Raw genomic sequence first — 16,343 nt, 5'->3', positions numbered from 1 at the left:
ACCAATGTCATAAAACATGTGTACTACTGTTTCATGAGAAACTATTTGTTCTGTAAGCCTTCACCTGAAGTACAATAAAATATAAAAATAAAAAAATAAAAAAACATTGCCATCAAGTTGATTCCAATGCATGGTGACCCCATGTGTGTCAGAGTAGAACTGAGCTTCACAGAGTTTTCAATGGCTGATTTTTCCAATCTGGGTGCATTTTAATTCTTTTTCTGGCCTTATTGATCTGGCTATAACTTCCAGTACAATGCTGAACAGAAGTAGTGAGAACAGACATCCTTACCTTGCTTCTGGCCTTAGGGAGAAAGTATTCAGTCTTTCACCACTAAGTATGATGTTAGCTGTGGGGTTTTCATAGATGCCCTTTATCAGACTGAGGAAGTTCCCTACTATTCTTAATTTGCTCAGTGTTTTTATCATGAAACAATGTTGGATTTTGTCAAATGCTTTTTGTGCATCTATTAAGATGATCCTGTGGTTTCTGTCCTTTATTCTATTAATATGGTGTTTTATATCGACTTGTTTTCATATTGTTGAACCTTGCATTCTTGGGATAAATCCTACTTGGTCATGGTATATACAACTTTTTACGTTGCTGGAGTTGGTTTGCTAGCATTTTGTTGAGGATTTTTGCATCTATGTTCATAAGAGACACTGGTCTATAGTTTTCTTATGATGTCTTTTTTCTGGTTTTGATATCAGGATAATACTGGCCATGTAGAATGAGCTGAGAAGTGTTCCATCCTCTTCTATTTTTTGGAAAAGTTTGTGAAGGGATGGTGTTAATTTTTTAAACATTTGGTAGAATTCATCAGTGAAGCCATCTGGGCCTGGGCTTTTCTTTGTGAGAAGTTGTTTGATCAATAATTCAATTTCTTTACTTGTTATCCTTCAATTCAGACTTCCTGTTTCTTCTTGAGTCAGTTTCCATAGCTTGTGTCTTCAAAGAAATTTGTCCACTTCATCTAGGTTATATAATTTCTTGGCATACATAGTATTCCCTTATTATGCTTTTTATTTCTTTCAACCTGATTTTAGTAATTTGAGCCTTCTCTCTTTTTTCTTGGCCAGTCTAGTAGATATCAACTTTATTGATATTTTCCAAGAATCAACTTTTAGTTTTGTTGATTTCCCTATTGTTTTTCTATTCTCTATTTCATTTATTTCCACTCTAATCTTTATTATGTCCTTCCTTCTGCTTGCTTTGGGTTTACTTTGCTCTTCTTTTTCTAGTTTTTTAAGGTGGAAGGTTAAGTCAGTGATTTAAGATCTTTATTTTAATATAGGTATTTACAGCTATGAATTTTCCTCTAGTTGTGTCCCATACGCTTTGGTATGTTATGTTTCTGTTTTCATTCAAAGTATTTTCTAATTTTCCTTGTTCTTTTTTTACCCATTGATTATTCAAGAATGTACTGTTTAATTTTCAAATATTTGTGAATTTCCCAAATTTCCTTCTGCTATTTATATATAATTTCATTCCACTGTGTTTGGAGAACATATTTTGTATGATTTCAATCCTTTTAAATTTATCGAGATTTGTTTTATGGCCTAGTCAATGGTCTATATGTTTCCTGTGCACTTGAAAAGACTGTATTCTGCTGTTGTTGGGTAGAATGTTCTATAGATGTCTGTTAGGTCTATTGTTTCATGTTTTAGTTCAAGTCTTCTATTTGTTTGTCTAGTTGTTATATCCCTAATAAAATTTCTTATCTCAAATGGCAACACCAGTAAGTATCACAGGTGCTCACTACCTGACTCTTCAATCTAGTAGAACACATGCATTGCTGGCTGCAGGTCTGTAGCCTGAGAAGGCTCTGAAGTTCAACAACTTCTTCTTAGGCTTCCTTATGATATCATTAATGGAAATTAAAATGGAAAAACAAATGAGTTCCATGCCCTGACCTCCTACTGCATGATCATTTTTATTTTACTATGAGTGTCTCCTAAAAACTAAATTTATCCATACTTCAGCAAATGCTCTAAATATATTGGGAGATCTCTGTAGGCAGGATTCCTGTAGCCAGAGTGGCCGGCAAGTAAGTAGAAGTTTTTATGCCAGACTCTCCTACTTCCAACCATCCTCAAAAGCCCATCTCCTATACCTACTCCAATATGATGTGCAACTGCAGTTGGTTTTCCTAGGCAAGGGAAATCCAAACTGCTTTGGACATGAGTTTGGTCAAGTCTGTAGCTAAAGGAAGGAGAATAAGAGTTCAACTGCCCCCACATACTCAAGCTACTCCTTGGTTTCCCAGGGACCGACTGAGCCACTGGGCACCATCTTCCACCAGCCAAGTCCTTAACCGATAGGCTGCTACCCAAAGACCTGAGGGATCAATGCACTGGGCTTTCCGCCTTCCTTTTTTTTTTTTTAATTGTTCTTAAAAGATCCTACATCCCGCAAAAAGCATCCTCTTCTGCCATCTCCACCCAGATAACTCAAGCAACTGAAAAAAGAAATATTTCAAGTAGTTCTGTCTTTGGATATCTGAATGAGGTATGGTTAGGTGCCCCATGATTTCACTTTCCATTAAAAGGATTTCTCTAAAGTCACAAGATCATCTTAAGGAAAACACATTCACATTTTCTATCACTACCTCCACAAAATACTATTTAATTGAAAAATTTAGGTAAGTGTTCTTCGTTTATTTAATCAAGCCTTCCCTAATCTGACGATGGAGACCAAGTTAGGCACGCAGATCAATTCCAGATCTTACATTACTTTTTACAAATAACAACAGCAACACCTAATCTGTTTACCATGTAAATTAAAATGCCCAAGATAATTTCAGACATCATTTCTCCTAAAACAACCAACTCTTTTCTTTGTACAAATATTAACGGTCCAAGCCATCGGCCTTCATTATTGTATTTTAACTAATTTGATCTGAATTTTATGAGAGGTTGATTTTCAGTTAATCAATACAGAAGTTTTCAAAAGGTCACACCCTAAGAAAAGACTTACACCACAGAGCAAGCATAGCATCCTTTCTTGCTACTCTCTCGAATTAAGAATGCTCCATCAGGTTTTCCATAAAGCAGGTCTTCTGCTTGTACTCGATTGATATCCTCAACAAACCAGGTTTTCTCATCATAATGGGGCAAGTTTTCATCTTCCTCATTCATAAAATAGGTCCTAAAAATTAATGTTAAAATATTATTTTAACAATCAGGTTACTTATTTCTAAAAGGAAATTTGTAAGTAAAGCTTGCCTCTAAATCTTTAACCACAAAAGGACAAAGTTAAATTGCAGTTAGTTTTGGGTTGAGTTTTGTTTGTTTGTTTGTTTTAAGAACTTCATTACTTGCCATGGTGCAGAAAGCACCGAATTCACATGTCCCACAGAATAAACTGAAATATGAATGTCTGTGTGCTGATGCATACAGATTTTATGTAACTAGACAGGTCTCTGAAGTCAAGAGCCTATAAGGTACTCTTCAGGCAATTCAGTTCAAAAGAGATGCAAAGTTCTGGATTCAATGTCCTCAAGCGACAGTGAGAATTAACATTTAGCATGTATAAATAAGGCCCATGTCTTATACTGGGAACAAAGCCCTCTGACAGAATGGTACAGAGAGAACATACTCATCGGCATCCTCATTCTTGATTCCCAGCCAGGCATTCAGACGCTTCTGTCTCACTCCTTTGTGATTGAGCCATCTGCCAGAAGGAAGACACCGGTGTCAGTATCTGTGCAAACTCTGCCTGGACAAAGTAGACACACCCCAGCCAACCAACCTCCCAGAGTCCAGGAACCCCTTTTCTTCCCCAATCTCACAAAGAGTAGTGAGAGATTTCCCTAAATTAGTCTCTCCACTAATTTTCCTTCAACTAATACCACTTGGAATTAATCCCTTCTGCGAAAAGCAATACAGAGAGCCACTTGAAATTAGGCACTTTTCATTTTCCTTTTTGAGAAGGTTATATCACCAAAAGCACACACATACTTGCATTCATACATAGGTACTTTTGTTTCTGAAATCATTAGGTGAGCATGGTGCCTTTTCACAAATAGGTAATCTTTGTTAAACCAGAAGGCTCTATTCCTGTGTGGCCTATGGCATTGAGTTTAAAATTCAAAAACAGAAATTCAAGGTCATTTTTTGCACCTAAGCAAGCCACAAGAAATTCAGAGTGGCAATGTGAGTATTTAATATTGCTTTTACCTCACTGCTAAGCAAATCATAGTATCTTAAAATCTACTAACATTTTAGACGTAAAATGATATAAACCATCACACTTATTAGTTCCTTTAAGATGGTCAATGGTCTAAAATCAGAGTGGAGTATAAAACACTTTGATCCATCACTACCCCACAACCAAGGCTCCTGATCATTAGGCCTCATCACAGACATGGTCTCCTCAGGTAGGACTCCCCTGATTGTCCCAACTAAGGCCATTCCCCTAAACACTCTTTACACTTTATCATATTCATATACTTCTTTGTGCCTGAAATTAATTTTTTTTTTACTTGTCCCCCCCCCATTAAAATGTAAGCTCTTTCAAAGAAAGGGGTCTGTTCTGTTCATGGCTGTATTCCCAAAGCTTCAAACTGTGCCAGCACATAGTAAAGATTCAATAAATAGTAAATATTTGCTGGCTGGCTGCTTTTAACAAAATCGTCACAACTCTGAAGTATTCAGGGTCATCTTATATCTCTCTCTGACCCCCAGTACATTAGATAACTAATTTTAGAGTTCTGTTAGACAGATTCCACAGCCTTTCTTAGTTAGGCCCATCCTTCAGTTAACCTGGATCTCATAGTTTACTTTTAGTGAAGGTGGAAGCCAGCTAACATGTGACCCTTCATAGAACTTATTTAGTAACAAATCCCTTTCTATACCATAATTTCTCTTAGCAAAATATTCAGATTCCCTCCTCTAAATATTTTTATCACCCAAAGTTCTCTATCCTTAAAGAAACTGACCTTTCCATTATTGAAGAGAAACGCGCAGTAAGTAAAAGACATGAAATGAACAAACTGCATTACATTTCCTCAAGTCCCCATTTTCTTTTAAACATCAACCTCTTTAAACTGAATCTCCCTTTCTACCACTGAGAATGTTAGGACACCCCAAAAACGAAAGGCCAGGAGAAAGAGAGAAAATGTTTTTGGTCTTCCCTCCACTTACATAGTGAAACCCGTGACAGCTGGAACTTGACAGAACTGCCTTGTTTTTACCAGTCTCACAAGTTTTCCACTTTGACAGGGTACAGTCTTACCACTTTCGATTGCTCATTTTAGTGAAAAATATTTTAGTTTTCCTTCTGTGATGTGATGGTCTTGTAGCTCCCACCTAAGTGACTGGGTGGGGCTGTGATATAGGTTAATTGTGGCCCACCAAAGGGATTGGTCAGTTTTGCCATCCTTCTGCTGGGTTTGAAATAAGCCACCCCAGAGGCAGGAAAGAGAGGATCCCACCACCACCAAGGAAGAATAGCCGGGAGCCAAGAGTGTGTCCTTTGGACCTGGCTGAGATGCCCCTGGAACCAGGAGACAGAGATAGAGCTCTAACACTGAAGGTAGCACGGTGGCAGAGACCTGGCAGCAGGAGACAGTGGGGTGGGCTTCCTGGCCCACAGAGAGAGAAAGCTTGAGTGCCTTTGAGGAGACACCTAGGGCCACACAGCTGTGAGCACAGCTGGGAAGAGGCTATACTGATGGAGGAACTGTATTCTGAGTGTTCCTGAACCTGAATTATAACTGTTACTTCCCTAAAAACCCCATAATCGTGAGTACTGTCTGTGAGTTCTGTGTGGCCATTTCAATGAATTATCAAACTTAGCAAAGAAGTAGAGCGTGACGTGGGAGGGACAGCTGGTGTCAGAATTGGTAAAGATGGCAGAGAGAGGAGGCTTGTCTGACCTCTACCCCATAGGAATCAGCCTTCGTGTTGCTGATCTTGATTCTTCTTTCCCCCTGTGAAGTCAGAAGAGGTCAGACACTGCCTCCATGGCATTTTTACACCTTCTCTGACAGGTTTCCACCTTACACAGATTTTACTGTAACAGTGTCTACCTTTTGACACAGGCAATTTTTCTAAGCTCCTAAAAGTCAATTTATAGCTCTGAGTTCTTAAATATCTATTAACAATGCAGGGAAATGACTAGCTTTTAAAAATGATTTTGAAAAAGCTCAAATAGCTTTAGTAAATATGCTAGTTCATATTTAACTTATTATTTAACTTTTTATTAATAAGTAATTCCCAGATCACATGTAAAGGCATTACATTCTAGAAGAACCAAGCTGAGGCAATGAGTCAAAAGATCTGACATCCAGTTCTAATTCTATTATTAATTATGTGGTCTTAGAATAGCCTCTCTTTGTGCCTCAGTTTTCTCTTCCAGAAAATAAGGAAAACACTACTCCTATAGCTTACATTGAAGTTATCTTATGCAAGAAAAGAAGAAAAAAACCAGCTGATTTTGGCATGTCCTTTCCTAGCCCACACCCCAGCAAGTGGGAAAAATATATATATACAATGCCCTTTCTAAAGGTCTTAGCTGGCCTTATAACCCAACTAAAAAAACCAGTTGCTGCTGAGTCTATTCTGACTCATGGCAACCCATGTATGTCAGAGTGGAACTTATGCTTCTTAGGGTTCTAGATGGCTGATTTTTACATCACCAGGTCCTTCTTACAAGATGCCTCTGGGTGGACTTGAACCACCAACCTTTTGGTTAGCAGCTAAGCACGTCAACCATTTGCAAAACCCAGGACTCCTACAACCCAATTTCAACCCTCTAAGACAAAAAGAGCTGATGTTTTGGTCCAAGAGAAGAGGGTTATGCTAGACAGTCTCTGAGAAAGAGGGATAGCAGCAGGCCTGGAGGAAAGTTTAAGCTTCCCTAGAGCTTAGTTAAAGTATGAGATGGGGTGACAAAAGAGGGTGACTCATTCACAGGGCATCCTGAATGGGGGACAATATAGCTTCAAGACGCAAAGTCTGTTGTTGGCCAATGAAGAGGTAATTACTGTGAATGGCATCTCTAAATTTTCTGAAATAGCAGTGTTACTACTGTTAATGATTAGGAGCAGAGGGAGCACCCAATGATGGCAGTCCAAGGGAAAGGGGACTTCGTGATCTCCTAGTTTCCTAGCACTACTTCAGAATGACATTCTTATATAATCCAAGTGTATAAGTGTGTGTGTGTATGTTTGAGTGTGTGTGTATAGCAAACCTAGTTGCTGTCAAGTTGACTCTGACTCATGGCTACCCTATGTGTGTCAGAGTACAACTGTGTTAGATAGGGTTTTCAAAGGCTGATTTTTAGGAAGTAGCCAGGTCTTTCTTCCAAGGTGTCTCTGGGTAGACTCAAACCTCTAACCTTTTGGTTAGCAGCCTGGTGCATTATGTTTGCACCACCCAGGGACGTGTCCGTGTACAGCAGGTAGGAACAGCCCCAACAATAACTGAGATTAAATATCTCAGATAAACAAGCACATGACAACTTGGAATAAATTAATTCTAATTTAAAGAAAAACAGGAATGCAACTTGTCTTGCACCAAGTTTTGTGGGCAGAACTTCAAATTCCTATATAAGGGTAAAATCAGATAATACATAAGACACTTTAAAATGAAAAATCACTTATAAAAATTTAGAGTTATTAGAGGTAAGTTAAGGAGTGATGTATTGATTTTAAAAGCCCAGAACTTCACTTCTGGTGGGATTATAAAATGTTGCAGCTAGTTTGGAAAACAGTCTGACAGTTCCTCAAATGGTTAAGCATAGAATTAACATATGACTCAGCAACTCCACTCCTAGGTATACACCCAAAAGAAATGAAAATATGTATCTACACAAAAACTTGTATATGAATGTTCATAACAGTATTATGCCTAACAGTCAAAAGGCAGAAACAACCCAAAGGTCTATTAGCTGATGAATGGTTAAGCAAAAACAGTATATCCATACAATGGAATATTATTGAGCTATTAAAAGAAATGAAGTACTGACACATGCTACCGCATGGATGAACCTCGAAAACATTATGCTAAGTAAAAGAAGCCAGTCATAAAAGACCACACATTTCATGATTCCATTTATAAGAAATGTTCACAACAGGAAAATCTATATAGACATTGAGTAGATTAGTACTTCTTTAGAGCTGGGGGTAAGGGAGCAGGTGCTGGGGGGTTGACAGCTAAAGGGTATAGGTATTTTTCTGAGGTGATGAAAATGTTCTAAAACTGACTGTGGCAATCGTTGCAAACATCTCTGAATATACTAAAAACCAATGGATTATATATTTTAAATGGGTGAATTGTATGCTATGCAAACTATATCTCAATAAGGCTATTAAACAAACAAACAAACAGAACACACCACTTGCGAAGGACCTCTTTAGCAGCAAACTCCCTTACCACGTATTAGTCAAAGTTCATCATTAATGCACCTGTATTTTAATGACAAGTTATTCTTTATTTTGAATTTATGAATGCTAAAAAAAAGATGGTGCTGTTATTGTTAGGTGCCATTGAATCGGTTCTGACTCATAGCTACCCTATGAACAACAGAACGAAACACTGCCCAGTCCTGCATCATTTTCACAATCCTTGCTATGTTTGAGCTCATTATTGAAGCCACTGTGTCAATCCATCTCATTGAGGGTCTTCTTCTTTCTCGCTGACCCTCTACTTTACCAAGCTTGGTGTCCTTCTCCAGAGACTAGTGCCTCGTGGTAACATATCCAAAGTAAGTAAAAAGAAGTCTCACTATCCTCATTTCTAAGGAGCATTCTGGCTGTACTTCTTCCAAGACAGATTTGTTCATTCTTCTGGCAGTCCATGGTATATTCAATGTTCTTCACCAATACCATAATTCAAAGGTATCGATTCTTCTCCGGTCTTCCTTATTCATTGTCCAGTTTTTGCATGCAGATGAGGCCATTGAAAACACCATGGCATGGGTCAGGTGCACCTTACTCCTCAAAGTGGTATCTTTGCTTTTCAACACTTAAAAGTTCTCTTCCAGCAGATCTGCCCAATGCAATGCCTTGTCTGATTTCTCGACTGCTGCTTTCATGGGTGTTGATTGTGGATCCAAGTGAAATGAAATACTTGACAACTTCAATCTTTTCTCCATTTATCATAATGTTGCTCACTGGTCCAGCTGTGAGGATTTTTATTTTATGTTGAGATGTAATCCATACTGAAGACTGTACTCTTGATCTTCATGAGTAAGTGCTTCAAGTCCTCTTAGCTTTCAGCAAGCAAACCTGTGTCATCTGCATATCGCAGGTTGTTAACGAGTCTTCCTCTAATCTTGATGCTGCATTCTTCTTCATGTAATCTGGCTTCTAGGATTATTTGCTCAGCACAGACTGAATAAGAATGGTAAAGGGATACAACCCTGATGCACACCTTTCCTGATTTTAAATCACGCAGGATCCCCTTGTTCTGTTCTAACAACAGCCCCTTGGTCTATGTACAGGTTCCACATGAGCACAATTAAGTGTTCTGGAATTCACATTCTTTGCAATGTTATCCATAATTTGTTATGATCCACACAGTTGAATGCCTTTGCACAGCCAATAAAACACAGGTAAACATCTTTCTGGTATTTTCTGCTTTCAGCCATGATCCACCTGACATCAGCAATGATATCCCTCGTTCCATATTCTCTTTGAATCCGGCTTGAATTTCTGGCAGCTTCCTGTCAATGTGCTGCTGCAACCAATTTTTAATTATCTTCAGCAAAATTTTACTTGTGTCTGAGATTAATGACATTGTTCAATAATTTCCACATTCTGTTGGATCACCTTTCTTTGGAACAGGTACAAATATGGATCTCTTCCAGTCAGCTGGCCAGTTAGCTGTCTTCCAAATTTCTTGGCATAGACAAGTGAGCACTTCCAGCACTGCATTCATTTGCTGAAACATCCCAATTGGTATTCCGTAAATTCCTAGAGCCTTTGTTTTCCACCAATGCCTTCAGTGTACCTTGGACTTCTTCCTTCAATACCAGTGGTTCTTGATCATATGCTACCTCCTGAAATGCTTGAGCACTAACCAATTCTTTTTGCTACAGAGACTCTATGTATTCCTTCCATATTCTTTAGATGCTTCCTGCATCATTCAATATTTTACCTGTAGAATCCTTCAACACTGCAATTTGAGGCTTGAATTTTCTCTCCATTTCTTTCAGCTTGAGGAATGCCGAGTGTGTGCTTCCCTTTTGGTTTTCCAACTCTAGGTCTCTGCACATTTCATCATAACATTCACTTTGTCTTCTTGAGCCACCCTTCGAAATCTTCTGTTCAGTTCTTTTACTTCATCATTTCTTCCATTCGCTACAGCTACTCTATTTTCAAGAGAAAGTTTCAGAGTCTCTTCTGACATCCATTTTGGTCTTTTCTTTCTTTCTTGTCTTTTTTAATGACCTTTTGCTTTCTTCATGTATGATGTCCTTGATGTTACCCCATAACTCATCGTTTGGTCTATAAATTAGCTACTAAGAAAGGTAACTAACCTCAATTCATGATGAAAAATAGTTGCACACAGCCAACCAAATTCCTTTTTTTTGAAAGGGATATTTCAATGATAAATCAAGAATATTCTATAACACTTCACCAAAGAAGACACTGAGGCAGTTAACAGACACATAAGGAAATGCTTGCAATCATTAGCCGTTATAGAAATGCAAATCAAAACTACAATGAGATACCATCTAACTCCAAAATTATTGGCACTAATCAAAAAGCAGAAAATAACAAATGTTAGAGATGTTGCGGAGAGACTGGAACTCTTTATGCACTGCTGGTGGGAATGTACAATGGTACAACCACTATGGAAAATGATATTGCACCTCCTTAAAAAGCTAGAAATAGAAATACCATATAATCCAGCAATCCCACTCCTAGGAATATATCCTAGAGAAGTAAGAGCTGTCACACAGACATATGCACACTCATGTTCATTATAGCATTATTCACAATAGCAAAAAGATGGAAACAACCTAAGTGCCCATCTCCAGATGAATGGATAAACAAATTATGGTACATACACACAGTGAACTACTACTCAACAATAAAGAACAATGATGAATCTGCAAAATATCTCACAACATGGATGAATGTGGAAGGCATTATGCTGAGTGCATTAAGTCAATCACAAAAGGACAAATATTGTATGAGATCACTATTATAAAAACCCAAGAAAAGGTTTACACAAAGTAAAAAACAATCTCTGATAATTATTAGGTACGGGTGGGGTGGGGAATCACTAACTAGACAGTAGATAAGTGTTAACTTTGGTGAAAGGAAATACAACACACAATACAGGGGAAGTCACCACAACTTGACCAAGGCAAAGTCATTGAAGCTTCCTAGACACATCCAAACACCTTGAGGGACTGAGTTACTGGAAGTGAGGGCTGGGGACCATGGTCTCAGGGAACATCTAGGTCAACTGGCATAACATAGTTCATAAAGAAAATTTTATACATCCTACTTTGGTGAGTAGCATATGGGGTCTTAAAAGCTTTCAAGTGGCCATCTAAGATATATTTAGTGGTTCCATCCTATCCGGAGCAAAGGAGAATGAAGAAAACCAAAGACACAAGGAAAACATTACTCCAAAGGTCTGATGGACCACATGAACCACAGCCTCCACCAGCCTGAGCCCAAAAGAACTAGATGGTGCCCAAATACTACCACCGACAGCTCTAACAGGGATCACAATAGAGGGTCCCAGACAGACCAGGAGAGAAATGCAGAGCAAAATTCAAATTCTCAAAAACAGACCAGACTTACTGGTCTGACAGAGACTGGAGGAACCCCCGAGACTATGGTCCCTGGACACCTTGCTAATTCAGAACTGAAGCTATTCCCGAAGTCTACCTTTCAGCCAAAGATTAGACAGGCCTATAAAACAAACAATAACATGCATGAGGCAGAAAGGACAGGAAAATTGGACAATGGACACAGGAAATTTGGGGTATAAAGGGAAGGAGGAGAGAGTGCTGACACATTGCAGGGATTGCAACTAATGTCACAAAACAATCTGTGTACAAATTTTTTAATGAGAAACTAATTTGCACTATAAACTTTCACCTAAAGCATAATAAAATTTTAAAAAAGAATCCTAGAAACAGTACATTAAGATCTCAGCAGAGAATCCCATAAAAACTCCTATAAAATCCTTGTAAGGCATGCAGTGGGAAATCAGAGAAATGCCCATACCCAAAGGGGGCTTGATGAACTAATGACAATCTCTAGTTGAGTAGTACAGAACTCCAACCTATTCCAACTTCAAAACAGGACGGACAGAGATCATGCTCAGTATTATGCAGCAACACTCATTTGCAGCACACATTTTATAGCGAGTCTCAAATTTCAGCACTGGAACAGATAAACTCTACCAAGTCTAGTATTGTCTCTGTTAGAATCATCAAAGTATGGACTATGGGACACGAGACTATCCTCCCTGAAGCAACTCTTTCAAAAGATGTAATGGCTGTCTATATCTCCCTAAACACCCTAGATATCCTTAGTAACAGGTCATGGCTTTGTCATCCATGATGTTATATAAACCCTCTTTTATATTTAGTTTACATAATCTGTTAAAGGAACTTTCAAAGGAAGAGATTCAAGATGGCAGCCTAGTCTGACTCACTGTGAGCATTCCCATACCATCAGATAGCACCTGTTCAGTATGCCCTCAGCCGTCTCACACATAGAGTGAATAGTGATGAGGGCTTGCCCTGCCCACTGTTGTCCTTTCCAACTGGATAGGAATGCCCCTGTGCTGCCAGATGAACAATTACCAAAGCACACCAGACCCACCCGCACTGATAAATCAAATCAAAACAAAACAAACATAAATAAATAAAATAACACCTTAATGCCTCAGAGACAGACAACATCAAACCATATAAAGAAACAAGATGGCTCAACCAAATGACCAAAATAAAGAAGTAGAAAATATGCCTGAGAAAGAGATGGTAATGGAACAGCCTGATAAGGAATTCAAAAGGCTTATATATAGGGTCCTCAAAGAGATCAAAGAAAACACAGACAAAACCCTAGAAGAATTCAGGAAAATAATAAAAGAACAAAATGACAAATTAAATGGACAATCAGAAATCGTACAAAAACAGCAACTAGAAATACAGAAGATTAACAATAAAATATCAGAAATAAATAACTCAATGGAAGGATACAGAAGTAGAACTGAACCAACAGAAGAATTAGTAAAATAGAGGACAAATCCCTGAATACCAATTTGTTTGAAGAACAATCAGAAAAAAAAAAACTAAGAAAGCTTAAGAGTTATGTGGGACACTATGAAGAGGAATAATTTACGCGTGATGGGAATCCCAGAACAGGAGACAAAAAAAAAGCACAGAGAGAATTTTTGAAGATTTGCTGGAAGAAAACTTCCCCAATATCATGAAAGATGAGAAGATGTCCATCCACAAAGCTCAATCAACCCCATACAGGACAGACCCCAAAAGAAAGTCACCAAGACATATCATAATCAAATTTTCCAAGTCCAAAGATGAAGAAAGAATTCCGAGAGCAGCTCAGGAAAAAGAAAATATCACCTACAAAGGGACTCCAATAAGACTAAGCTCTGATTTCTCAGCAGAGACCATGCAGGCAAGAAGACAATTGGATGACACATATAAAACCCTGAAAGAAAAAAATTGTCAACCAAGAATCATATACCCAGCAAAACTGTTTCTCAAGTACAATGGTGAAATCAGGAAATTCCTAGATAAATAGAAATTAAATGAATTTGTAAAAACCAGACCATCCTTACAAGAAATATTAAAGGCAGTCCTTTGGATAGAGAACCAACGACAGCAGATAACAACCTGAAAGCAAGCCAAACAATGGCACCACCAAGATGCCAACCCAGATAGAGAAATCTCAAAAGTAACATAAAGCTAAGGAACCAAAAACAGAGAACACTGAGAGATGTCAATCTGAAATCGATGACAACTTTAAAACGAAAAAGGGAAACAAATGGTTTAGTTACAGAACTTCCATATGGAGACAAGTCAAGGCGATATCTAAAAATAACGGACTGTTTTAAACACAGGATGAAAAAGGTAAACCTCACAGTAACCACAAAGAAAATGAATAAACTTACCCATTAAAATAAAGAAGAAGAATATTAAAAAGACCCAGTAAACACAACAATCGACAAAAACAAAGGAAATGAAAAGACAATACATGGATCAAAAGAACTCAGCATAGAAAATTAAGCTGAACAAAGAAAATGTCAACACCACAAAAAAAAAAAAAAAAAGGTACAAAAAATGTTGCTGCTGTTGTTAGGTGCCGTTGGGTTGGTTCCAACTCACAGTGGCCCTATGTACAACAGAACAAAACACTGCCCGGTCCTGTGCCATCCTCACACTTGTTACTACGGTTGAGCCCATTGTTGAAGCCACTACGTCAATCCATCTCATTGAGGGTCTTCCTCCGTTTCACTGAAAATGACAGCAGTACATGCATTATCTATCGTTAAATCACACTGAATGTAAACGGATTAAATGCACCAGTCAAGAGACAGAGAGCAGCAGCATGGATAAAAAAATTACCCATCAATATGTTGCCTACAAGAGATACACCATAGATACAAAGACAAAAAGAGATTAAAAACCAGAGGATAGAAACAAATATATCAAGCAAACAAAACCAAAAAACACCAAGAGTGGCAATATTAATCTGATAAAATAAGACTTTAAATCAACCTTCACAATAAGAGAAAAGAAGGACATTATATAATGATTAAGGGATGAATCCACCAAGAGGACATAACCATAGTAAATATGCACCCAATGACAGAGCTCCAAAATACATAAAACAAACCCTAACAGAAATGAAAAAAGAAATAGTTCTACAATAATAGTGGGAGACTTTCACACACCACTTTTAACGATGGACAGAACAACTAGAAATAAATTTCCACAAAGATACAGAAGACCTAAATAATACAATCAACCAACTTGACCTCACAGACATATACAGAGCACTCCACCCAACACATTCTTCTCTATTGCACATGGACCATTCTCTAGAATAGATGACAAAGCAAGCCTCAATATACTGAAATAATACAAAGCATCTTCTCAGATCACAATGCTATAAAATTAGAAATCAATAACAGGAAGAACAAGAACAGGAAGAACAGTTGGAAACTGAACAACGTCATGCTTAATAACCACTGGGTAATAGAAGAAATTAAAATGAAATAAAAAAATTCCCAGAATCGAACAAGAATGAAAATACAACATACCAAAACCTTTTGGACACAGCAAAAGCAGTGCTCAGAGGCCAATTTATAGGTATAAACGCACACATCAAAAAAGAAGGTCCAAAATCAATACCTTAACCCTACAACTTGAACAAATAGAAAAATAGCAGCAAAAGAAGCCCACAGCCACCAGAAGAAAGGAAATAACAAAGATTACGGCAGAAATAAATGAAACAGAAAAACAACCGAAATAATCAACAAGACTAAAATCTGGTTCCATGAAAGGATCGATAAAATAGACAAACCACTGGCCAAACTGACAAAATAAAAAAAGAAGATGTAAATGACCCAAATAAGAAATGAGATGGGTGACATCACAACAGAACCAACTGAAATAAAAAAGATCATAACAGAATACTACAAAAAATTATACTCCAACAAATTTAAAAACCTAGAAGAAATAGATAAATTCCTAGAAACAGACCATCTACCTAAACTAACACAAACTGAGGCAGAAAATCTGAACAGACTCATAACAAGAGAAGAAATTAAAGAGGTCAGAAAAAAACTACCAACAAAAAAAGCCCTGGCCCAGATGGTTTCACTGGAGACTTCGACCAAACATTCAGAGAAGAGTTGACACCAATACTAGGCAAACTATTCCAGAATACATAAAAGGAACGAAAACTCCCAAATTCATTCTATTAAGCCAGCATAACTCTGATACCAAAGCCAGGCAAAGATACCACAAAAAAAGGAAATTATAGACCAATATCCCTCATGAACATTAATGCAAACATTCTCAACAAAATTCCTGCCAAGAGAATTCAACAGCATATCAGAAAAATAATACACTATGACCAAGTGGGATTCATACCAGGTATGCAAAGATGGCTCAACATTAGAAAATCACTGGCTAATTTTTTTCAGAAGTAGACCGCCAGGTCCTTCTTCCTAGTCTGCCTTAGTCTGAAAGCTCAGCTGAAACCTGTCCATCATGGGTGACCCTGCTGGTATCTGAATACCGGTGACATAGCTTCCAGCATCACAGCAACACACCAGCCCCACAGTACGACAAACTGACAGATGCGTGGTGGAACTGACAGCTGCGTGTTTTACTC

General features: G+C 38.0%; 1 protein-coding gene across 1 annotated transcript in view; it reads right to left on the bottom strand.

Annotated features, from left to right (window-relative positions):
• Positions 1–16,343, bottom strand: part of PIK3R3 (phosphoinositide-3-kinase regulatory subunit 3) — a 148,199-nt gene that overhangs the window by 9,694 nt on the left and 122,162 nt on the right. Inside the window, exons 8-9 of the mRNA XM_004371793.3 lie at positions 3,599–3,673; positions 2,978–3,148 (exon numbers count right to left, since the gene is read on the bottom strand). Coding sequence (XP_004371850.1) covers positions 2,978–3,148; positions 3,599–3,673 — 246 coding nt within the window. The remainder of the gene's footprint in view (positions 1–2,977; positions 3,149–3,598; positions 3,674–16,343) is intronic.

Source organism: Trichechus manatus, unplaced genomic scaffold, assembly GCF_000243295.1.
Source record: "Trichechus manatus latirostris isolate Lorelei unplaced genomic scaffold, TriManLat1.0 scaffold00015, whole genome shotgun sequence".
Lineage (NCBI taxonomy): Eukaryota > Metazoa > Chordata > Mammalia > Sirenia > Trichechidae > Trichechus > Trichechus manatus.
Note: the sequence above shows the minus strand (reverse complement) of the source record. Positions and strands in the feature narration are given on the sequence as shown.